Genomic DNA, 24013 nt, shown 5'->3' with positions numbered 1-24013 from the left:
CAGATTTAAGGTTACGGTTAAAAGACATTTTCACACCTTGTTGTCTTTATGTCTAACTCTTATCAATGTAGAGGCTTACTAAATGTCAATATGTGAAAATAAAATGAAATTAACACCGATAATAGAAAAAAATCACGGCGTGTGATGTAAACAGATTGTACTGTTTACAAGTCAGAGTTTATACATCCACAATCTGAGCTCCTCCTGCTCTCCAGCCCTGCTTCCACAGGGCAGCGGTTGCTGCTATAAATAGGCTGAGTCCAGCTGCTGGGCTGGATGAGGAGGGGAAGAGTTAAAATAGCGGCCTTAGGGTTAGCTCTGTAGGATGCAGACTGACTGACAGAAGACCCTACAGGTCAGGACGTCCCGTCCCTCCTTTTGCTTCCTCTAAAAAGCCCCACCACCCTTCCCTTCTGCTTTCCTTTCAGTTGCTGCTTCCTCAGTCATTAACAATACATCATACCGCAGTACTGAGGCATAAACACTACACACCCATGCTGGGATACATGAGGGGGGAGCAAGGCAGGGCAAGACGTTTTTGAGCTCTTGGTTATTTTGTGTTCAGTAGATTTAAATGTCTCACAGATCAACATCTAAAGTGCCTGTAAACTTATCATAAACTGCTGTTTAGGCAAGCTCAGTTCAGTCACAGCAATGACCTTGATGCACTGCTTAAGTTAACCAATGTATAATCTTCTTAGTCGACTACCACGGTGTACGTGGGTCCCATCAGTCATCACTCTGGCAACACCATCATGATCTAACACTAATACGAATCGATTCTCTACATAAGCCGAAGCTGTGCAGTGGGAAACACCCAAAGCCACTGCAAACTGCACAGAGGGGTGATCTCTGGGCTTCTAACCTGGCTAACCGCGAGCAACACCACCCTCCCCCCATCAAACCCTTTAACATGACAAACATACAGGCAGTCGTAGAAGGAATCTGAAGCAATGAGAACAGCCGCTCTGAGCTGCTGCTTGACAAACTTGTTGTTGGAGGTTGAGGGCATTTTGAATCTGCTGATACGACACAGCACCCAGACACTGGAAAAACCCACGAGGCTGACATAAATGCTTCGCTGCAGTCAGACGGGATTGGGAATGACAACAGAGGAATTCTCAGCTCACAGTGTGGCCACACAGATAAATAAGTCCTGGTGGATGTGCTGTGGAGGGGAGTCCTTTTGTTGTCCTCTGTGCAGCTCTGAAACTAATGCAGGCTGACAATATGTGCCATGCCAAGGCATGGGCTCCTAATTATCAGGAAATGGACAAAAACAAAAGAGCACAGATGATATAAGAAGGGCTGGAGTTGCAAAATGAATACAATAAAGGTTTACTGAACCACTTGCACAGAAGGTCTTTTCCCTTCAAGATCCTGACCCACTGCAATGTAGAAACACATTTATAATGAATAACCGAAAGGGACTGAACATGGCTGAGGAAAATGCACACAAACGAGTCTTTGGTTTGTCTCTACACATTACGGTGCCTCACATCTTACAGCCAGGAGTAATGGTGCCGGCTCCAGAGCCCACCACACCCAGCCGTACTTCAGCTTTACCTTGAAGCATCCGTGACTCTCCAGCTCTGTAATGACTCCATTACTCCATCCGTGGCCCGATCAACTGCGGTGTTATCTTTCAGGAGTCCTCTTTCACAGCACAACCTTGTGGAAACAATCCATCGAGGCGCTTACCGAGCTCTCCTTTCAAAGCCATCTGTGCCTTTTAATGGTAAATAATATGCTGCCTGTCGCTCAATATTTTAGGAGCACTGGTGTGTTTTGCATGGGCTTTGTACATGTGTTACCAGAGGATGTGTGTCAAGCTTAATGTTGGATTAAACAGAGCGTCATACCATGTGAGCATAGACAAAATGTCTGACATGACACAGGACTAAAAACTAACCCTAACCCTAAATCAACACTCCTTTCTAATGAAGAAAATCCACATTATTACTTATTCTAAGTAATCAAACCCGCATGAATAATACAACCAAAATCGAATCATTTATGTTTAAAGAGTGTTTTATATGGAGATATTAAAAGACTGGATACATGGTGGTGGTAGTTTCATGGTTTGCTGGATTTGGGTCAGGACGGCACGACATCGCGGACAGAATGAAGGCTGGATTATAGCCGCAAGCTCTGAAGGACAAAGTCAGGACATCTGTCTTTGAATTAAATGAGGACAGAAAAGGGCCCGTGCAGCAGGACCATGACCCTGAGCACACAAGTGGTTCTAGCAAAGAATAGCTAAAGAAGAAGGGAATGAATGCTTTGGAATGCCCAGATATAATCCTGACTGTCATTAGGACATGTTGCAGAGGGGCCTGCGGTGAGCAGTTCATGTGAGAAAACCAAACAACATCCCAGAGTAGAAGCTGTTGTGTACAGAAGAAATGAGCTCAAATCCCTCAAAGTGTCACTGAAGAATGTGAACAACAGTTACTGGAAATGTTTAGCTGAGTTATTTTTTCTCGTCTTTAGTCACTCACAGATATGTAATATTTGATTATCTTCTAATAAAATGACCAACATGTTTGCCTCATTTGTCTAATTAGACTCTTTTTAACTGCTTTAATTACTTATGAGAAAATCTTGTGATGTTTTAGGTCATATTTATGAAGACATAAGTAAAAATTCCAAAGGGATTCTAAAACTTTCAAGCACGACTGTCTGTTTGATAACTGAGTCCTAAACTAAGCCTCTTATATGTATTTGTATTTAACAAAAGATCCACTTCACATCTGAATGGCTTTGGCTTTAAAAGCTTTAATTATGGCATTCATGTTAAGAATGTACTGTATTGATTACAATAATCATGGCTGTACAGTTACACGAATACCACAAGCTAATTATCTGTCCTCAGTGCTGGTGAAGTAGAAGAAAGTAAAGAGCACAAAGACTGCCTTTACTTAGGTAGACCATAGAGGTCGATAGAGAACAGCTTTGCTGAGAGATTCAGGTGCTCAGCTTCATTGATCCAAGACAATAAGGACATACAATTATTGTAAAATACGTTGGAGTTTTCGCCATTCTTAGAAAAAAATAATGACTGAGCTGTGACTTATGAAATTGAATTTGTATTTCATTTACAGCCAGAAGTTGGCATTAAAGAGTGCAGATGCGGAGAGGAGGGCAGTCAAACGAAGGCCACAATAACACGCGCTGATAGTAGTCCAAGTCCCATGAGATGGTTTGCTCAAAGATTACACAGAGACCACAGTCTAAAGAGCCGGACGTAAACATGGCGTCATGTTTCACCCGATGGCTTTTAATCGTTTTCTGGCTGAACGCAAGGCATCAAAAATACATTAGAAATGGTGAGGTGTTCATATGACGAGTCCGGGGATGTTGTACTGTTCCAGGAAGCTTGATAAATCAGAGGAGCAGAGGTCCCGTACGTGCACGCAGGAACACATCTCGGAGCTCCTCCACTGTCAGAGGAAGGATGTCTTTAAAGGAAAGTGCAGTTCTAAGTTTACCCCAGCAGTGTGGCCATTTTGAACTATCACCCTTCTCATCACTGCTTTGCTTCTCTTGCCATTAAGCTGCCCCCTTCTCCTCCGCCTGACTTGTATTATCATGCATCCTTATCATCTGCTCTGAAAAGACCCCTGCACTGCTTGCCCCCCCCTGGGGAAAAGGAGCACAGCTCTCACCAGCTAAAGGCACAAATGCACCGTGCTGGCTCATGCAGCTAAGTGCTTTCTTTATCTAAAAGATACGGGAAATACCCAGCCAGACATCCGGTGCACTGTCTCGTTCTTGTCACTTATGATGGTGGAACAGACAAAGGCTCAAGCCTAATCCACCTATCAGGCACTGGATTGTGGGATCTCACAACAGATGAGACCACTACACTGTGGCAGCAGATGTTATTCAGCGCTTGATGGGAAAAAGAGATGCCAAAATGCAGTGTCACTGTTTGTGTGCATTGTGTTTTTTTCTCCCTCTGACAGAGTGTGTGGTGAGGCTATTAACATCTGCTAACTCGACTGGAACGTTTTCAGAGCACATCACGCGGGGTCATGATGCAGCACAATCTTCAGCATCCGTTTCTCTCACCACTTTTTAAGATGACACGGGGAGGGAAAGTTGCATCTGAAAAAAGCAGCGCCGCCTTGTGCTGTCCAACATTCAGGGACAAGGTTCTGTCCCGTGGTGATTTAATGCGTCTGAAATCAGCAGTATCTGGGTCCTGTGGGTAGATCACTGTGGTGTAAAAGATTTAGGACAGGCGTGGATCGATTACTTAAAGAGGCAATTCCGGACATCTTGAAGGGATACGGTCTCACTGTTTATTCTGATTGAAGGCTGCACTTCTTTTCAGGACTGTTCCCACCAAGAACATAAGTGACAGAGTGGATTACTCGTATCACTTGTATGGAAACAGCTCTGTGGGAGTCACAGTTTTTTGTTTCTTTTACTCTTTTAGGAACCAAAACAAAGTCTGCGTGTGCATGTGTGTGGGCACATACGCAGCTCCTCCAGCAGACTGCTATGAAAGTAGAGCATGAGCTTTGTTTACTTTTTCAGGGGAGAGAAGCTGGCCGGTTCATCATTTCAAATATTGTGTAATATTCAAATTCTGTGACAGCTTTCCCCTCTTAATCGATTCAGCTTTTGATGTTAAAAGTTCTCCTATGTGCCCCAAAGAATTAAAAGGTGTTGTACTGAAAGAATATCCAGAAAATAGTTGTTTTATTTCCATTTTGGATCAGCAGCAGCATGCAGAATGAGAGAGGGCCTGGGCAGCCAAGGGAGGAAATTGGGCAGCTTTCTTAGTATTTTATTTATTTTTTTCAAGCATAATCTCGTGAATTTTTCAGTGAATTCGTGAATTAAAGTGCAGGGCCCCCGTTTTGCACGCCAAGCGAATGGTGAGCCATGTTACTTCAGGATTAAAAATAGCAGCGTGAGCTGAGCTGTGCTGAGAAGGGTGAGGTACTTAGATCTGAGGTCTACATTATCTTCCGACAAAAACACACGCCTCCAGCACACAACGACATGGCACAAGGTTCCATCCTGCATCAGTCTCTTTACTTCACAACCAATAAAAGCTTTAGATAAAATCTGTCTTTCTGTGATATGTTATAGGAATAGTCTATTTTCTATGTAGACACTGCCTTTAAAAGCTAGGCTAAGTGGGAGTGACATGTATCTATTTATCTTGCTCCACCACTTGACACTGCATATATTGTTCTTATTATTAACACTACTACAGATATAAGACTTTCCTAAATGCGAGGGCTGTTACAGCACTGGTATCAGTGAATGATGATGGGACATACAAAGTTCAACAGGCTGTTTGATAATGATTGCTGAATCCCACCTAGACTTTAGTCCTACCAAACTACTGTAAGACCTGCGCAGGCAAGCTGCGGGACATGTATGATGTTTCCTGTCTATCCAAGGCCGGGTTGGACTGGATTTCGCCGGGAATGCCATTATTTCATCCCGTGGCCGCTGATTTCCTATCCGCATGTGAAAGTTGCTCCCTTAGCAGCGTTCTCTTTGTGTTTTCAAGTCCAGTAGTTTGAACCCGCCGTGCCGACAGACAAGCAGGTCGTCTGTCGTAATCGGTGACAAATCTCTCGCGCGCCGTATTTACACCGTAACACCGACGCGTTGTGCTCAACATTTGGCACAATGGCACCTAATCTGTCTGAAATACGCCACGCCGGTGAATATTACGTTTTAAGTTGCGGTGAGAGCGAGTTTTACCTGTAGATGCAGTTTCCATGGCAACGGCAGGCCTTTTCCCGTCGTCCTGGAAAGGATGAAATTGTTGATCCAGGTCGCCGACCGCGTCGCCCCCCCTCGGCTTAAATTCCTCACGTAACTCGTCGAACCGGGTCGGCGTGCTCCCAAACAGGCCGTTCCTCTCGTAGTCATCCCCAAACCACTTCCCCTCCGAGCCTAGCTCCTCACCGGGCTGAGCAGACATGCTTGTTCCTGTTGTCGGACAGACGACACAGTAGCTGCGAGGCTTCTTCTTCTTGTTTACCGTTCACCGGCGCTACTAGAGAGCGGCGGGGCCGTTAGGATGGATGGCAGAGGAAAAACACACAACCAAACAGCTCCTGGCAGGCTTCTGTCAGCTGAGCCCAAGGGAGGGGGGGTTGGGGTTGTAGACGCCACGGACACACGGGCGCAGCGGTCGGTTTGGGAACAGGAGGAGAGGAGTGAGGTTGATTGTTTTACTTCACTGATCCAACGCTGACGTCATGGTTGTCCGCCAGACACGGGGTTGGATCCTTATTTGGGACAAATATGAGAAGCGTTTCCGTCTTACGATTGAAATGAAACGTTTGACAGTGAGAGTCAGTCACACAAAAAACAAAAAAGAATATTCCTGGGTAAAAAAAAAAAAAAAAAATGTTATAGTGATTACTGTTATTGGGACTTTTGGCCCAGAGAAACATTTCACAGGTGAAATTTCACAGTATGAATCATGTGAATAGAAGACGTTAGAAAAACATAAGCTACTTCGATATTCTTTGGCACCAGCGTATGTTTTGAATTTTCTAGATAGTTGTGTGTCGTACGGTGTTGTCTTGGGGGGATAAATCTTGCTTTATGGCGCCCTCGTGTGGCAACCGAAAGTATGAAGATGGATTGAAAAGTTTAGACGTTTCTCCTTAGCAACCAAACTCTCGTGCCTGGATACGAATTGATATCAAACACCTCTGTTCAACTCAGGTGGAGCAGCGCGCCTCTCTTTTTTGTCTTGGATAACATGTGTTAATTATGTTTTTCTGTGTAAGATTGAATTTGGCATATTGCTACATCTATGCTAAGATGAGCATGTCTGTCGTTTGATAATTTAATGTATATAGTCTGCGTTCACAGCAAGGGAGTTTTGGCGTTTTTAGGGACTGGCTAACGAAGTTAGCACCAATGTGAGGCGATTTGTGGTGATGCTGCTGGTTCTCTGTGGCGTTACTAGTGTGTTTATACAGCCTTAATAATTGTCATGACTTTTGCTGCTGTATCCTGGTGGACTCTTTGTAAAATAAAGCCGATATAATTCATTCCAAAGAGCCGTTTCATGTCATTGCAGAGTCATGTTGCAGAGTGAGAGACAGATGGACCGTATTGAAGAGGAAGTGGTAAAGAAACTGGTAAGTGCAATTGGTCCAAAACAGGTGGGAGACAGGAAAATGTAGATGCATAATGCAGTAATATGAAAATCATATAGACATAGTGTTTGATTAGAAATAAAGGGAAAACAATCTACTGTTCACTGTAAAAGAAATGTTCACTGTTAACTCTTTTATTTTCATTATTTATTCAGATATTGTTCCAGCCTCTGCTGTGTGAAACTCACATTAACTTTATGTGACAAATGTATCTATATTGAATACCCCCCCCCCCCCCCCCCCCAACAATTCAGCAGCGGAAAGTTATCTGTGTGTGTGTTGATTAAAACATTTAAGGTCGTTATAAAGATAAAGTAATGATTAGGTTTCTATACAATAGAGTGATTATCGTTTCCTTTTCAACAGTGCCAGGTTAATGGGGTGTGCTATGACAAAATTTCACAAGAAGGGAGCAACATCAGATCACTGGAGATCTTCTTCTCTGGTTTCCCCCGCATTGTCGGGCTCTCCTATTTCCCAAGTCTCTGCCAACTTACTATCGTTGAACAGGATATAAAACACGTTGAAGGACTTGAATGCTGCCCTTTGCTCCAAGAGCTCTGGATAGTCCAGTGCCACCTCACAGTGAGTTTGTCCTGCATTCACATAACAAATGTAACCCAGTCTAACGGAAGTAAGTTTTATGTCAGCCTGTTATGACTTGATGACGCAGTTTGAATTGCACGCGGTGTGATTTCAACATGCATCAAAGTAGCCCGTGTCATATTGTCTTTAACTACAGGAAATATCTGGACTACAGAACTGTCAGAAACTGGAGAAACTCTACCTTTATGATAATCAGATCTGTGAAATAAAGAATCTGGAACTGCAGGTCAACCTACAAGATCTGTGGCTTAATAACAACCGCATTACTAAGATACAGGTTTGAAATGTAAATTTCTGTCTGTCTGTCTGTCCGTCCGTCCATTTATTTATTTATTTCTGGATTGCTTCTTTTTAGGACAGGATGAACGGTCCAAAAACTACATTTTTACTCCATTTATCATTTTTTTTGTTTTGTTTTTTTAATTTCACACGTTTTCTCATGCAGCATATGAATATGTTTGACCAGTTCTGTGTTTTCTTCCCCTTAAAGGGCTTGAACACACTTCAAAGCCTAAAGGAACTGAACCTCGCTGACAACAATATTGAAAAGATTGGTAGGATTTGTAGAATCTTCTCTGATTTCTTTGACGCATTTCATTAGAGATTTGGCGAGGGGAAAGAAAAAAAAATCAAAATAATGTTTAACTTTTTTTATTCTTATAATTGTTATTATTTTTTTATTTTTTTAGGGAACAGCCTTGATCCCAATGTCAACCTTGAGAATCTCAATCTATCCGGGAACAGGATCAGCTCCTTTAAGGTAAGACTAAACACCGAAATATGCTCTTAGAATTCTTTCCGTAAAAAGTTTTCTCACTTATTTTTGAAATCTTATTAAAAAATCCTTGGGTTGACAAAATGGCATTTCTACATTCTTGCCATGGTCTGGGTCAGTTCAGATTTTAATCATTTCTACAACAGACTGGCTGAACGAGACCTTCGTTGAGGTATTGAGCAGCAGGAATTACAGTTTTTGCCCTTCTGCATTCAATGATATACATTTATTTCATCTTATCTAAAGAAATAAATAATAAAAAAACTGCGTGAAAGTTTTTTTTTAATAATACAGCTTTGTGTTAGTTATACATTCTCTACGTGTGGTGCAGCTGACACGCATTCGGAGCAAGTCATTGTTTTGTTGAAGGCCCTTTTGACAAGAAAAGCGAAAAAGTTATGTTGCTCTCGCTTTGATTGGCACGACGCCTCAGCTCTTATTCCAGCAACCAGCCTTTTGTCATAAACCCTGCTTATTGTCTTGTTAAAAACCAGAGCGTGACAAAAGGCCATATTTCTAAATACTTGATAGCTGTCGGGGTCTCGGTCAGATCAGATTTTCAATCATTCTTCCAACAGGGTGGTTTAACGAGACCGCTCTGAGCTATTGAGGAGCGAGATTTGAATGTTTTTCATTCCACATTCAGCTATATGCAATCATTGGGTTTGTTTGATATTGGAGGGTTGATAGTTAATATCAAGGTTTATGTTAGTTATACATTTTAGACACAGTCTGCTGCTGCTGACGAGCTTATTCAGAGCACACCGATATTCTGTTTTGTACAAGGTCATTTTGACACAAAAAATTTTGTGTTTCTTGCTTTGATTGGCTTCACACCGCAGCACTTATTTCTCCAGTCCAGCTTTAAGGAATGCAATTATTGCTGCTCATTGTGCAGAGCCCGGGGCAATAACTGCGGTATCAAAGAAAAGGTCTCTGCTCCTTTGCATTTTCAGAGGGTCATATCTCTTTTGGCGGCGGTGAATAAAGAGGAGAAAAGAAATGGTAATCTTCCAAGACATTCTTTTGCTTTTAATGGCACCTGCCGGATATTTACACATCGTTTCCAGCGCGCAGTCAACAACAACAAATTAGGGTTGCAGAAACCCTAATTTTAGGTCACTGGATGTTTATGATAAGGAATCTTTTTATAATTAATGAGAAAATGAATAGTTCGTGGAAATGTGATCAAGGAAAAAAAGAGAACGTGTCAAGGGGATTGAACATACATTGCTGCATTAGCTTGGGGAACAAAAGTGTCATTTAGAAAACACTTATCCGCGACCAACAGAGGCCTTGCTCTCTAACTCGAGTTTATGTCACGCTGTAACAGGAGCTGACCCTGCTCGCCCATTTGCCCCATCTGAGAGAACTAGCACTGAAGGACCCCATGTCAACCCCAAACCCAGTGTGTCTGCTGTGCAATTATGTCACACATCTACTGTACCACATGCCTGGCCTTCAGCGGCTCGACATTTACGACGTCTCTGGCGAACAAGTCAAGGAAGCGGCAGAGGTATCGAGAAGTGTCCGTCGGGCTCTGTGTTTTAACTCTTTAAACTCAAGATTTCTTCAGCGACATTTGAGAAATTGAAAACGAAGTTTCAACTCTTTCAATTTTCTTCTTTAGTCTGCCGTGATGAAGAAAATGATGTACTACAACATGCGGGTGCGCACTGCTCGCAGGAACCTGGCAGAGACTCAGTTCAATCTGATGGAGAGGAAGAAAGCTCTGTTGCAGTTACCCGAAGAATGCATCAGGACCCTCAGTCATGCGCTCAAAAGTGTACGTGCGGTCCCTGAAAGGTTTAGAAAACTGTCGCGTTTGTGAGAAGTGTGCAGGATGAATTATATAGAGCTGTTTGAATTTGTATATATTCCTAGCTTGAGCGGGAGCTCTCCATGATGCCCGTCGGGCGCAAGAAGTCTGGCTGTAAGCTGCAGAATGAACCAGAACAATCGGCCCACCCAGAGGATGGTTTAACTGAAAGAAGTGATTCACCCACTGACATCAGTCGTGATCCTGCCATGGAGCGCAAAATACTCCTTAAGACTGAAGCACTCGGGGAGAGACTGAAATTATGGGCCAGTAGGATGGATGAGTTAGTGTCCTTAATCAATTTGTTTTTTTACAGGACGTTCAATTTCTGAAGTGCTGAAGTATAGCTCCAACTTGAAGAGACTATGTTTGTTGTTTTATGTGCAGTATCGAAGCCTGGTATGAGCACGAGTTGACCCAAGCCACAAAAAAGATGGAACATCTGGTGCAGTTTTTATTGATGGAGCTAGAAAGTGTTGGAAATATCCGTTTGGAGGAGGGCTGCCCCACGGACCCCTGGTACTTGTTCAGTATTATTGCATCCTAACCATCTTGTACGCAACACTCACAGAGAAGTAAAAGCTTTTTTTTTTTGTCTGGCCAACAGGTTTACTTCATGTTGCGACCTCCTGTTTTCCCGGTTCACTCCTTCAGACTACAAAAGTCATAGCATCACTGACATTAAGATCGATAAAGTTTTCCGCATTCACAACAGTGCTTTGAGGCTTCGCTTTGAGGACAAGCTTCATAGCCTGCTTTCCAGTGAAGAATCTCTCTCTTTCTCACAGTAAGTAAAGCTAGACTGCAAAGAAAAGGCTGATGAATGACTTTTAACAATATCCTTACAGACATAAGCTTAATATTTTGATAGCCTGTGAAAGAATCTTTTTAAACAGGAATTACAGACGTCGACTGGAGTACTTATTCTACATAGCTGACCCTGAAAAATCTGAGAGAGAAGAGGCTTTCGGCATTATGGAGGAAGGTTTCAGAACAACCCAGCAACAAAAGGTGAGTGTGCTGCTAGAAGGAATTCATCTACACAACACCACTGACTATCAAGTGTAAGGTGAGAACTCATCAGTGGTGGATTAGTCAGTTAACTACTCCATACCAGTAGACAACACAATGCACTGCAAGTGCAATATTAAATTCCGACTAATCATGTGCAGTTATTGAGCAGAATGCAGTGAACACTTAAAGCAAGGAAACGGTCTGCTTATGTGACATTGCGACTTTTGTGCCTGACTTGCGTCTCTGCAGACATTGCAGAACTCTGTGTTATGCTTTGTAGTTTACTATCTTCAATTCACACGTGGTCCATAGCAAGCTGACTTTTGCAATGTGCACTGTTTTGGTCAGGCTTTGGGAAGAGAGGATGCTGTTCCCTTATCTAACAGCTTAGGTGTAACTGAACAACCCAGAATTGAGGATGCGGTGTGCCACGCCAGCCAAGGGGATTCCACACAAAGTACGGATACGATCCCTTTCAGGCATGGTGAGTTAGTCTCAGTCATATTAATATCGGTCAATCAAGCTTTATTGCAGACTCAAGGTCCAAAATGAAAAAAACAAACACAATACATGACATAACATAATACCAGGAACACCTGATTCGCACTAAAATATCTCAGCCTAACATAACATTCTCTTGGCATCATTATAAGACAATAGGTCCTAAATAAAGACGTCGTCACTCCATCTGTTTGCACCGCTGCCGAGAAATGTCTTCATCATCTGTTGTTTGCTCTGTAATAAAATGCTCAAGGTATTGAATCTTATTACAGAAACTAAGATTGTTATCAGACAATTTAAAGTCGGAGAATTGTAGGCCTGCGTCCTCTTTGATTCTACAGATCATAAAGACACTCTTAGTATTATATTTGATATCATGTTCCACTGAATTCATGGCGCAAACGCATTTGTAAGTAGATGCTAGAGACCAGCACTACTCAGACCAAAAGCCACGAGATCATTCACAAACTAAATATGGTTCACCAGTAAATTACCAACGACGTATCCTGTTTGACAAGCTTCGAATTGTCCGGACAGATGATCAATGTAGGAATAAAAAAAAAAACTGGGGACAAAATCCCCCCCTTGCCTGACACCAATAGCCAGAGCTTTGCTCTTAATGTCTAAAGTGCAAATGTGTGTTGTTTTTGCCTTTAGGTCATGTTATTGTTTCCAAAGTGTTTTTGGGTAACAGCATGCCAATCCGTGACGGAGAACTGAGGGATATCAGCAGCTATCCGAGAGTCTGCTCTGTGTATCGCAATTTGGACGCCAAGCTCAGATCTGCGGCGAGTGATGGTATGCGGTGAATTATAAGACACAACAACTGCTTTCTTGTTTGTACTGTTCACGCTTTTTGCATCTCTGTTTTTTTTTTTTATTCAGAGAGTCCCTGCCCAACCAAAACAAACACTGGCACTGACGGCAATCCCCGTCGCAGGCAGTGGTTTGTGTTTGACCATGAGCTTGTCCTACCGGAGTATATTGTATATTTTCAATATGTCACTGGGGTAATTAGCACATCTGTCTCCTCACTGTTTGTTAACACTGCTATATTAGATTGTTAATATGTCAGCTTTGATCCATTCGTATTGAACAAGTATTTGCTTAATGTTAATTTCACATATAAAACTGAAATCCTTGTTAAATCCAAAACGTTTTCTGGGCTAATTTTGATGAATTGATTTAAAGAAACACATTCTTTATTAAATCAGTGAACGACAAATAACAGAGTCTGTATAAGAGTGTGCACTTACAAGCGTGTATGTGTTCTGAACATTTTATTGTGCTGTTATCAGGACAAAAAACTACCTGCAGGGCTGAGCCACAGGACGGAGAGGGATACTGCTTTTTCCAGTGATATCATCCTGGACAAAGCAGCCCTCAACATGGAACCTGTGCTGAAAATGCAGCCCAAAGTGTTAAGCTTGGATGATAAAATTCTGCTAGATGTGGCCAGAGCCAATATCCTCAGTCAGATCACTGTAAGTCTTTAGTCTCTTTTAAGTGTGCAATTTTGAGGCCCGTTTTACACACTCACAGTAACCTGTCATTGATATATTACTGAATCTGCAGGTGCTTAACCTTCATGGCAACAGTCTGAGTACAATAAAGGAGATTTCCAGCCTCACAGCTCTGAGACATCTCACCATCAGTTTCAATGAGTTCACACACCTTGATGACGTTTCTCACATGGTAAATGTGACAATATGAAATTGTGTTGAAGGGTAGTGTGTTTAAGGCCATACATAGCAGCATGTTAATAGAAACTTGGATGCTAAAGAAGCCCAAAAGAGAGAGTGTTTTGGACCATAGTATGAAGAGGAAATATGTAACATGTGTCTGCTCTGTTTGCAGCCTAACCTCGAGTTTTTGGACGCTAGCTTTAATCACCTAGTGTCTCTGGAAGGGCTGCGGGGGCTGGGACAGCTCAGACAGCTCGACGTGTGCTGGAACAAGTTGACCAAAGACAGAGAGGATACAGCTGTGCTGAGGAAACACACACCTGCTTTGCTGAAACTGGACACCCGATACAATCCCTGGAACAGGGTCCGTGCTGTGATCAATTATGGAGATTAATCGAAACATAAGTTTAAGCTCAACAAATTGAATATTGAACACAACATTAAACATTCTGCATATACATGGAGTAAATGCTGCAATGGTCACTAATTTAGGATGGAAAGCACAAGTAGGTTTGAGTCATTTTTCCTCATTTCAGCCAGAGACGGTCAGAATGACCATATTAGGGCGTCTCACGACCCTTACACACCTGGATGGCATGTTAGTAACAGAGGAGGAGGCTGCAGAGGCAGTTCAGATGGCTGCCACATCCAAAATTACCCAGGTTAACATTTTTACTTTTTATTTTGTTACATTTTGTTTTTATTTCTTAGAGCTGGTCTAAGAAATAAACCTGGCTAGTAAAGAGACATTCTAATATAATCAAATCAGGCAACTCTTCTGGCACACTCTCGTACCACCAGTGACCGTCCCCGCAGTCTCAGTCTGTTGTCAACAGCTCAGCTCCTACATCGCTTGAGACCGGCACCCTGGGGATCTGTCAGAGAACTGGAGCCAGACTGGACCTCGAAGGTGAGCTACAGCATGTGGCCTTCTCATTAACAAAGTGATTGTGAAGATACACGTACAATGTTTCTGGAAATTACCTACCTGAAAGTCTGAGGGAGGGGGAATTCTGCCTGGAAATATTCACATTGTAATATGTTTCATCTTTACGAATGTTAACACTTTTGTTTGCATGGGAAACTACAATTTTAACTAGATCACTTCTCTCAACCTTGACAACCAACGGATTTCCAAACTTATCAATCTAAATAAGCTTGTGAACCTGCGGTGGGCCTCCTTCAATGATAACGACATCTCTAAAGTGGAGGGTCTCGATAGCTGCCTGAAGCTGGAGGAGCTTTCCCTGAACAACAACAGCATCAGCACGCTCAGTGGTCAGCCACGCTCAACATTACAATGGAAAATCACAGCATTCAAATCTTTTTTCTCTGACAAACCCATAACAAAGTAACTGTCACTCCTTCCTCTCATGGCTTTGCCCTCTTTTTTTAATTTCTTATTCAGGCTTAACAAGACTGCAGTACCTGAATAAACTGAGTGCAGATGGGAATCAGTTGTCCACTCTAGATGCCTCAGTTCTGGACCAGTTGCCCAGCCTCACCTTTCTTTCAGTGGAGAACAACTACATCACATCCCTACACGGCATCCAGAGACTCTGGTCTCTTCTTGAACTTTACATCGGAGGCAACCAGATTTCTACATCAAGAGACATCTACTATCTCAAAGTGAGGAGAATAGGTTTCAGATTTTCCCACCATTTTCATTGTATTTGAGCTCATACCCCCCTTTTTCCTCATCAGGGGTTGGCAAATCTCATAATTCTGGATCTCTATGGGAATCCTTTGGTGCAGAAACTGGAAAACTATCGAATATATGTGGTGTTCCATCTGCCTTCCCTTAAAGCTCTGGATGGAATTGCAGTGGTACGTGCCAAAATCTGCAACCAATTAAACCTCTCGGATATATCAGCACTTACATACAGTCTTTTGCATTTGTTGCTCTTCATTACGTTGTTTTCTCCAGGAAGTAAGCGAGTGTGAGAGTGCAAAGAATATGTTTACGGGGAGACTTACAACTGACACAGTAGCAGAGAAGCTTGGCCACTCGAACTACACAGAAATCACCTACCTAACCTTGCAATCCTGCTCCATTAGGTAAAAGCCTGGTTGATAAAGCAGATAAAGACAAACTTGAACATCTATATGAGAATGTTAAATACACTGGTAGTGAATAGAGTTCTGAAAGCCAAAGCATGAGGAATTTCCACCTTCCCTCCCACAGGACGGTCGATCTGTCTCCAGCAGACCTCTTCTGTAACCTGCGCAGTGTCAACTTAGACCACAACAACCTCACCTCCTTCTCAGGCCTCATCCACCTGCCCAACATCAAGGCACAAATCACACTAAGTGTTACATGTCAGCAGACTGTCTGAAAATGAGCCTTACACAAATGAATTATTCACACTGTCTTCTTTGTAGGCTCTGTGTCTGAACCACAACCACATTGAGTCCATTTTGCCCCGGCACACTCAGGCTCATCTGACAAACCGACAGATGCTGCACATTAAAGTCCACTCCAGTGGGTATGGCCAACAGAACCCATCTAAAGCCAGCAGGTAATAAAAATTAGTGTATATTAGTCAATTATCTAAAAGGGAAGTTTTTTCCTGAATGTTTCCTGTCTATGTTTCTTTTTATTTGTTTCATTTGAAAAGTTGTTTTATGGAGAGTAACCATTAGGGGGCAGCACTGACCACCCAATGCATGTATGTGCAATCATCAGAAAATTCTCATAATTTGACATAAAAATTCATTGTTATATTGAATTTTTTTAAATCAATCTCTAAAATTAACCTAATATTCAAGTCAACATATTGTAAGAATATCATTGTTTTTTTATTCAAATACAAATTTCTTTTGTAGAGAACAAGCAAAGCTGTAACAGGCATCCTTTTGTTTGGCTGGACTCTGATTGTCATGAGTTTGTCCGCACCTGTTAGTCCCGGCCAGATAAACGCAGCAGCAGGAGGGAGAACAAGATGTTCGTTTAACCACAGAGGTTACAAACTGTTTTTCTGTGCCTGTGTTTAAGGGATACAGGGCCCACTGGCAGCTTTGAGCCACTGATGGGAAGCCTGGAGGTGCTTCATTTGAGTCACAATGGCATCTCCAATATGGCCAATCTACAGCTCAGCAGGCTCACCAATCTTAAAGCGCTCTTCCTCCAAGGTATGTACGGTTCACGCACCACCCCTCCCATTCAAAGCCAACTAAAAATGGGGTGTATAGAACCCATGAAAAGACAAGCACTAAAAGAGCAAAGTCTCCCAAAGACCTAAGGCCAGGTGGGTGATGAAACTTGAAGAAAAGGACAACTGACTTGCTTTTCAACAGCTTTTGATGGCTCTTGATTGAGCTTTGCTTTATCTGGGTGGTTTGTCCCACAAAACCAACCTCACTTTTCTTTTCTTCGCACCCTGTGGAAGCTCTGTCTGTAATTTCAGTACCCTTTGCAGCAGAAGCAAACAAGAAATACCAGACAAATATTTATAAAGCTTTAGAATGGAGCCTTTTTTATTATTATTTAGGGTTTGCTATTCACTCTTCTCTTTTGTTTATAAAAAGCTGTGATCTGTGAGAGGTTTTGTCTCTGCCTAGGCAATGAAATCAGTCAGGTGGAGGGCTTGGAGGGACTTCACCAGCTCAGAGAGCTTGTGCTAGATAGAAACCGGATTAAAGCTCTGGCCAAGAACTCCTTCATAGCCCAGAGTGTCCTACTCGAACTGCACCTCACAGAGAACCGGATCCGGGAGCTAAACCATCTCGATCCTCTGACTGAGCTCCGCAAGCTATTCCTTGGCATGAACAAGCTGCAGGTATTCAGATTTTTTTAAGGTGTGTATCGAAAATTTGAATGAAACTGAATATCAAATCAAACTGCCTGAAAGACTCACAGCACAGAGATTTCCAGAGGTTATCAGGAAGGTCACATTCATCCTTTGTGCAGTTTTTGATTTACCACCAACTTTTACTGATTGGTTCATATCTGTCAGATGTTTAAGAATGCGTTTTATTCAGCATGTACCAGTATTACTTTTCCCTGCATTTGCAAAGTAAGACATGAAGTATAGTAATCATGAGCCATTACCACCCACTGTGGCATGCAAGGGGTAGTATTAAGGAGAATCACGTTTGATTGAAGGTCAGGGCCGTGTGTATGAAGAAAGAGGGGAACAATCAGGACAACGTGTAATCAGCTTCTCAGTCTGCATCTCCTCACCCAGGGCGAGTGATTTGCACTTTTGTTGCCAGTTCTTTTTTCCTTTCACTTCCTTAATGTTTTCAGGCATTCAATTAGGACATAAAATACAGCAATCATCCCAGAGCATAGCCCCTCACAGTGGGGGTGTCTTTGAATCCCAGCCAAGTCCAAGCATAAAGCCGGGAATGAGAGAAAACACCCCCATGGCCCGTTGCGTGCCCAAACTCTCTCATGAGATTAATGCGAGCTCACACATGTAATCTCTGCCATCATCTGCTTCCATCCTCCCTACTCCAGAATTCTGAAAGGTTCTGCCCTGATGCATATGTCTCCATTATCAACACGCAGGAGGCCATAACAAGTGGGGAGGAATAGTTAAATGAGGTGCTGGTGAATGAGAGAGAACATAAAATAATCTTTGTTTCCCTACTTTTTTACAGGACATCACAGAGCTTGACAAATTAGAGGTTCTTCCCTCACTGACAGAGCTCTCTGTGGTTGGTAATCCTGTAAGTATTCCTGAGTCTCAGTTTGTCCATTGAACCCTGTCAGGACTTGGGAATTAGTGGAGATTGTTATCTGATTTTTAACTTTTTTTTCCACTATGATAAGCTTTCACAATGGTACGAATCCACTAACTGTCAGAGCACTTTTAGCTTTTTGACTCTAAAATTATAAAAAGCATGCTTACAAATCCAAAACTCTAAATTAAGTGATTACATGATAGGCCGTCTGCTGCGCCTCAAACTGGCTGGCATCAGAGACATATTCGTTGACCAAATGGCAGGGTACTATTGCCCCTGTTATATCACCCATCTGGAGCTTATGGATCAAGCTTGAGCAGAGCCTGCAGCCCATGGCCTCTCTGTTGTCCACAGGGTAATGCTCAGCTGTGATAGCCTCTTTACTTCTAGACCCCATTCCTGATCTCTTCCCATGGGACGGGATATTAATCCTGCCAGGGACTAGAGGCCAACAGCCACCCTGGAGACAATACTTCCTGCTGTTGCTTGCATGAAATAGCTGTCTCTCCCATATTATGCAGCCAAAGTTTTTCCACTGGACATCCTTTAGCACACACAGAGAAGTTAACAGAAGCAGTGTCCTGCAGGAACATGCCTTTCTGTGTCTGGACAGGCTGGGTTTATACTCTGGCCAGAAGGTGCCCTCAGCTGGGAAGGGACATATCTGCTGCTGTCAGCTGGGTCACTGGAATAGCCGTTGGGAACACTATAGCAATGCTGGAAGCAACATAGCATCATATTTATCCCAGATGTCTCAAGCCATGGCTTCAGGCAGGCTCCATTATTAAAATTTCTAGATGTGAGTTAGGGACAGAGTTGTTTGTAACCAGTACGCTTTATCAAACCAGTATTTGTTTTACTTTTTTTTTTACCCCTCTTTAGGTTGCACGAAATTCTCTCCACAGACCAGCAGTAGTGCTTCGTCTGTCCCAGTTGCAGGTTCTAGATGGAGTTATGGTCACTCTGGAGGAACGGACCAGGGCTGAACTCCTCAGCGCGGACCAATCTGTAAGAACTATGGACATCCTACAGTAGTAACTCCAAAAAAATGAACATGTCTTAAATATTTTTTTTTCCAACTTTAGGAGTAACATATGAAACATGTTATGTTTCAGCTTGTGTGTGTGTGCATCAGCCAAGTCTTAAACGGAAACCTTTATATATATATCTCCAGTTCTCTACTGAGGACATTAAGTGTAGCATTATCGAAACTAGCGATCTAATTTCTTGTAACAAAACCTGGCTACAAACCCTGCATACACATGAAAAAAGGAAGGTTTTAATTTAGAAAATTTGCAGAGGTGAGGTTGTATTACAAAAAAAAAGAGTCAGCCATCCCCATTTCTGATTAGAGACAATGCTCATAAAAAGACTGAAAGAACGAAAAATGACAACAACCGAACCTCTGCCACCAAAAAAGGGGAAAGCCTGGATCAGACTCTTTCATGTCAGTCTGACTGATTTAATGTTCATGTAATGAGAGTGGGGTGGTAATGCTCCTGCAGCACTGAATTAAAAGCAATCTAAGCCTGCTAGCATCATCCTGCTGATTAGATGAAATGTGCCCGGCCGATAATGCACCAGTGGATTTTCCCTGTATTAGCCAGGTCAACACGACCCCCTCTGTTAATCGTAGATATGGAAATGACAGAGCAGAGATTCTGGGTTTTCTCATTAATAACACAAACCTCCCCTCTGTGACTTCCATGAATGCCATCCCAGTTGTCACTCTTAATCAAAGCCTGCAACTGCTTTGAATTTGAACATTGTTACTTATGAAAAATAATTACTGTTCCCCCATAAGATGCTTATATATTTGGAACAACTGTGAGTCTAATCAACTAACCCGTGCCAAGTGTGTGGGTGAGGTGGACACTTTGCATGGACTGTGGTAAAAAAGAAATAAACCACTGCAGAGTAATAATGCAAGTGTTGGTTAGGTCAAAGACTGTGAGTTGATCCTCTTTGCACAATCATTTTTATGTACTATTTGAACATCTTCTGATGTTATTCATAGCAGTTCTGTCAATGTTACTTTTATCTTTAAGCAAAGCTCGCAGCACTCTGGAGCATCTCTACCTACCACTGAAATCAACCTACCTGGACTGCTACCCATTTTGCCTCATAACACCATTCTAAGAGGAATCAGTATGAGTGGAGGACTACAGAACGTAATGCATGGGCATGACACCTTCCCAGGTAATGCAGGTGAGAACCGCTACACACACAAGTGTGTAAATATGTTGTGCATATTTGAAGTTTTATGATGAAAAAGCTGAGCTTTAGATCGACTTGTTTGGCTTGTTGTGCAGTGGAGATTTGTTCCTTCATGCCCTGGAATTGTTGACTTTTCAGTATTATATCAGGTAACTGCAGTTAGTGACACTGCTTCTGACCCTCTAACTTTCATCTCTGCACTGATCCCCAAATCAGACAAGAAGCACAAGTACTGTAATGCTGGGCGAAGCAACCAAATTGACACTAACTTCCGACACAACAGGAGAACAGTAAGCAACCTGCCAACCACAGACACATTTGATGGGAACAGAGCTATCTTCACATATTCTAAACAAGAGCAAGACAGCAGGTTATTATGGACAAGATGGCCTTGAATATTAAAATGCTCATTTCAACCTCTCAGAATACATTTAAAAAAAAATCAAAAGTCTGTATGTGACTGTTTTCTTACACTTATTACTGTATTCCAGATTCCCTCACGGTGGCAAACTTCCACCCATGTAGCAGTCAGAAGAGTTGGAGCATTCAGTGATCAGAACACAGTCCAAAGGTGAAAACACATAGCAGTCATATCTGGTCATACTTCATTGTATTTCTGTGTCCTGACAAGACGTGCCGGACATTCATTTTTGTACATTTGCCATAATTAAGAAGAGCATCTCCATACGTGAGTTGTTGGTTGAAGGAATGCCATGCATTCCTATCAAAAGGATTTATAATGACTTTGACTCTCTCCACATACGGGGATCACTAACCATGGTAATCTGAGGATGAGAGGCATTGGTGTCATTTCAACTGCCATCCCCTCCTTTGCCCCAAACAAGTTGAAAAAAAACCAACAACAAAAAAAAAACACTCACAGATGTAAGAGCGTGTGAGGCTGGCATGCTGCATCCATCGGGTCAAATGCATCCCCAACAAGTGGATAATCCAGCTTTAGCACACCTCTCTGTAGACAATAATCTGCAGTCACTAAGATAAAAATGTAATCTTGAATAAGGTCCAAATGGATTTCAGAGATTGTTGGTTTCATCATGTTAGTCTCTTTTCAAAAAGCCCACTGCAGTTTTGTCCCTAACAGGAAAATCTTGTGTGTTGTGAGTGGAAATGAAGTTACCATACCTATATATATATATATATATATATATATATATATATATATACCTGTTGGTTTACTCTAGTGGTCCCCTGGTTAATAAAAAAAATCTGAATATGGAACTTGTGTCCTATAATACATTTTGTTCCTTTATTGTGAGACCTCCAAACTGATTATTGTAATCCAGACACACAGTTTAATGGAATTCCAACAGAACGACATTAATATTATAATGCTGAGAAGCTGTCTCTAGTTTTACTTTGCAGGCTGCTACAGTATATGTCTCTAAAACTTATTGTTGTCGTTTTAAACTCGTTCATTAAACACTCTCCTTCAAAATGGCATAACTTTGAGTCAGGAGACACTTTTGAGACACTTTTAGCACTTTGAGATTTTATTGTAAATGTAAAGTGCGTTATAAATAAAATGTATTATTATTATTATTATTATTATTATTATTATTATTATTATTACTTTTGGAAAAAGTACACCCTCTACACCAAAACTGTAAATGTAACGACAGCCATTGCAAAGACTGCAGCATTTTAGTAAAGAACATCTCGTCCAATCCACTGATTAGTGGCTTTAATATGACCACTAGGTGTCCTTACAGCTCCATTAAAACTGCTAATCAGTCCTGAATTATTTTTTTCTCTTGCTCTGTAGATGGTAACTCATCAGTTGGAGGGGGTTATGTGTACTTCGGTTTTGTGCATCACGACTGTGCTCAACATCCGAGGCAACAGCCGGCTCTACACTGCAAAAGTGAAACGCTCTCCCCAAACAAGCTCCTCTCTAATGCATGTACTTAACATCACTTAATTTGTGTTAATTCCCAGCATTAAGCGGGGCTAATGACTTCGCAAGTGAGTGCACTGCCATTACCTTGCTCTGCCTGACATCAAATGGCAGCTGATGGACTCAGGACACAGATTTGGGGGCTCAGTGAGAGTGCTCTAATGCATTAGGTATTGCAGGGGATAATTACACATTTCATATTTGTGTACAGTATGTGCACCATGGATGTTATATATATAACTATTTCTAATTTTGTTGTGGGTGCTGTAAGCTTATAGTAGACATACTACCTCACACAGTATGTTGCATATCTGAAAATCCGTCTGTATTTCTTACATTAAAATGACATTAGCATAAAAAGTGTGAATAATTCATCACCTCTGAGTGAACCCAGATGCACTGCTCTGTGTGTCTCCCTCCCTCCTCCACGTGAGCGAACCACATGGTTTGTAGCTGGTTTAATGGGATGGAATGTGACAGGTTATGTTTTCATCGGCCTGATATGGAGCGTTACTCAGGCAGGAGGGACCGAGAGGGAGAAGGAAAGACAGCGAGAGGAGAGGAGCGAGGGAAGTGAGTCGGTCTCTCCAGTTGTAATCTAGATTCATAATTAGAGATGTTTGTGCTTGTTGCGAATCAGTTATAGATGATGCCTCCCTCCCCCGGTAGAAACCTTAACCCCGCACACACACAGTAACACATGCTCTGTATGGGGCCATTACTGCTGGTCCACTAACTCCCTACATTTGCTGTGTCTGTGCATTCAGAAAACCATTAGTCCAGAACTCTGTGAATAAATTGCTGAATGGAGCATGTTTTCACTGCAATCTACTCGGGTTCCTATTTTAGGAGCAAATATAAGAGGGGTGAGGAGATTGATTGACATCTGATGCCGAGGTCACACTGCATATTGTGCTGCACTTAATAAAGAGACAACTTTACACTTTATAAGCTTTGCACACTCACCAGCTTATATTAACTTCAGAAGTGCTTTGATTGGGGCCACAATTTCATCAACATCACTGGAGTTGAAATTGTAAAAATGAACTGTTTGGCTGCTGATGACAACCCTCTGCAAGTAATTCACAAAATGTAAATTATTCTCTCTTCAAAAGGTACATATTATGTTTCAAGTTCTTGTTTTCTTATCCTCAAAAATACATCCTGTCTTGCCATATTGCTTCTTTTAAAGTCTGTCATTGAATTATTGCTGTCGCTTGTCATTGTCCTGTAATTTGTTTCCTGTGGAATAAAGAGTGAATGGAGACTGACAATTAGGCTGAAAAGGAAAATGCTTCTATTTTGTGTAGACATTTTGGATGAGAGAAAACCTCACAGAAGCATTAAATCTTAACCGCTTTTCATTTCTGGACTTGTGTGTCATTTATCGCATTATTGAACTTGTGTGTCATTCAGCACATTATTTCAATCACACACAAAGTAGTGCCTGTTTGAAATGGCAAAAATAAGAACAACCAAACAGACAAATACCCAATTTTCTTGTAAATCTAACAGAAATCAATTTTCACTGCTTCACTTGATGATCAGCTTTTGGGGAATTTGGTATCAGCTTTTTATATTTCAGGGGATTTGCATTATTTCTTCTTTAATGACTTAAGTGTTGGTAATGTTTTTGAATAA

The 24013-nt window shown here is 41.9% G+C and overlaps 2 protein-coding genes across 5 annotated transcripts in view; one reads left to right on the top strand and one right to left on the bottom strand.

Annotated features, from left to right (window-relative positions):
* Positions 1-6167, bottom strand: part of rtn1a (reticulon 1a) — a 19097-nt gene extending 12930 nt beyond the window's left edge. Inside the window, exon 1 of the mRNA XM_075448777.1 lies at positions 5734-6167. Within this exon, the coding sequence (XP_075304892.1) occupies positions 5734-5956 (223 nt within the window). The 5' untranslated portion in view covers positions 5957-6167. The remainder of the gene's footprint in view (positions 1-5733) is intronic.
* lrrc9 (leucine rich repeat containing 9) lies at positions 5735-24013 on the top strand. 4 transcript variants are annotated; one of them, XM_075448773.1, is made up of 34 exons: positions 5735-6711; positions 7073-7133; positions 7518-7736; positions 7894-8034; positions 8248-8311; positions 8447-8517; positions 9866-10048; positions 10163-10318; positions 10417-10634; positions 10739-10870; positions 10959-11138; positions 11248-11362; positions 11714-11849; positions 12524-12664; positions 12752-12876; positions 13165-13350; positions 13442-13561; positions 13724-13915; positions 14088-14213; positions 14321-14461; positions 14652-14829; positions 14960-15180; positions 15256-15378; positions 15479-15609; positions 15737-15845; positions 15934-16070; positions 16547-16683; positions 17113-17330; positions 18157-18225; positions 19123-19248; positions 20289-20448; positions 20674-20827; positions 20949-21028; positions 22241-24013. In XM_075448773.1, exons 2-33 carry the CDS (start codon positions 7077-7079, stop codon positions 20980-20982), a joined length of 4500 nt encoding a protein of 1499 aa, XP_075304888.1. In that variant the 5' UTR covers positions 5735-6711; positions 7073-7076; the 3' UTR covers positions 20983-21028; positions 22241-24013. The 4 variants fall into 4 exon arrangements, with proteins under 4 accessions (XP_075304888.1, XP_075304891.1, XP_075304889.1 ...); XM_075448776.1 differs by having other exon boundaries at positions 5735-7133; positions 7662-7736; XM_075448774.1 differs by having other exon boundaries at positions 5735-7133; positions 20289-20439.

This window comes from Odontesthes bonariensis, chromosome 17 (genome assembly GCF_027942865.1).
Source record: "Odontesthes bonariensis isolate fOdoBon6 chromosome 17, fOdoBon6.hap1, whole genome shotgun sequence".
Taxonomy (NCBI): domain Eukaryota; kingdom Metazoa; phylum Chordata; class Actinopteri; order Atheriniformes; family Atherinopsidae; genus Odontesthes; species Odontesthes bonariensis.
Note: the sequence above shows the minus strand (reverse complement) of the source record. Positions and strands in the feature narration are given on the sequence as shown.

Bases quoted from the DNA above. Each gene is read 5' to 3' on its own strand.
- lrrc9 (XM_075448773.1), top strand. From the start codon at position 7,077: ATGTTGCAGAGTGAGAGACAGATGGACCGTATTGAAGAGGAAGTGGTA. The intron at 8,312-8,446 runs GTAGGATTTGTA...TTATTTTTTTAG, and splicing joins CAACAATATTGAAAAGATTG to GGAACAGCCTTGATCCCAAT. The intron at 15,846-15,933 runs GCACAAATCACA...TCTTCTTTGTAG, and splicing joins TCCACCTGCCCAACATCAAG to GCTCTGTGTCTGAACCACAA.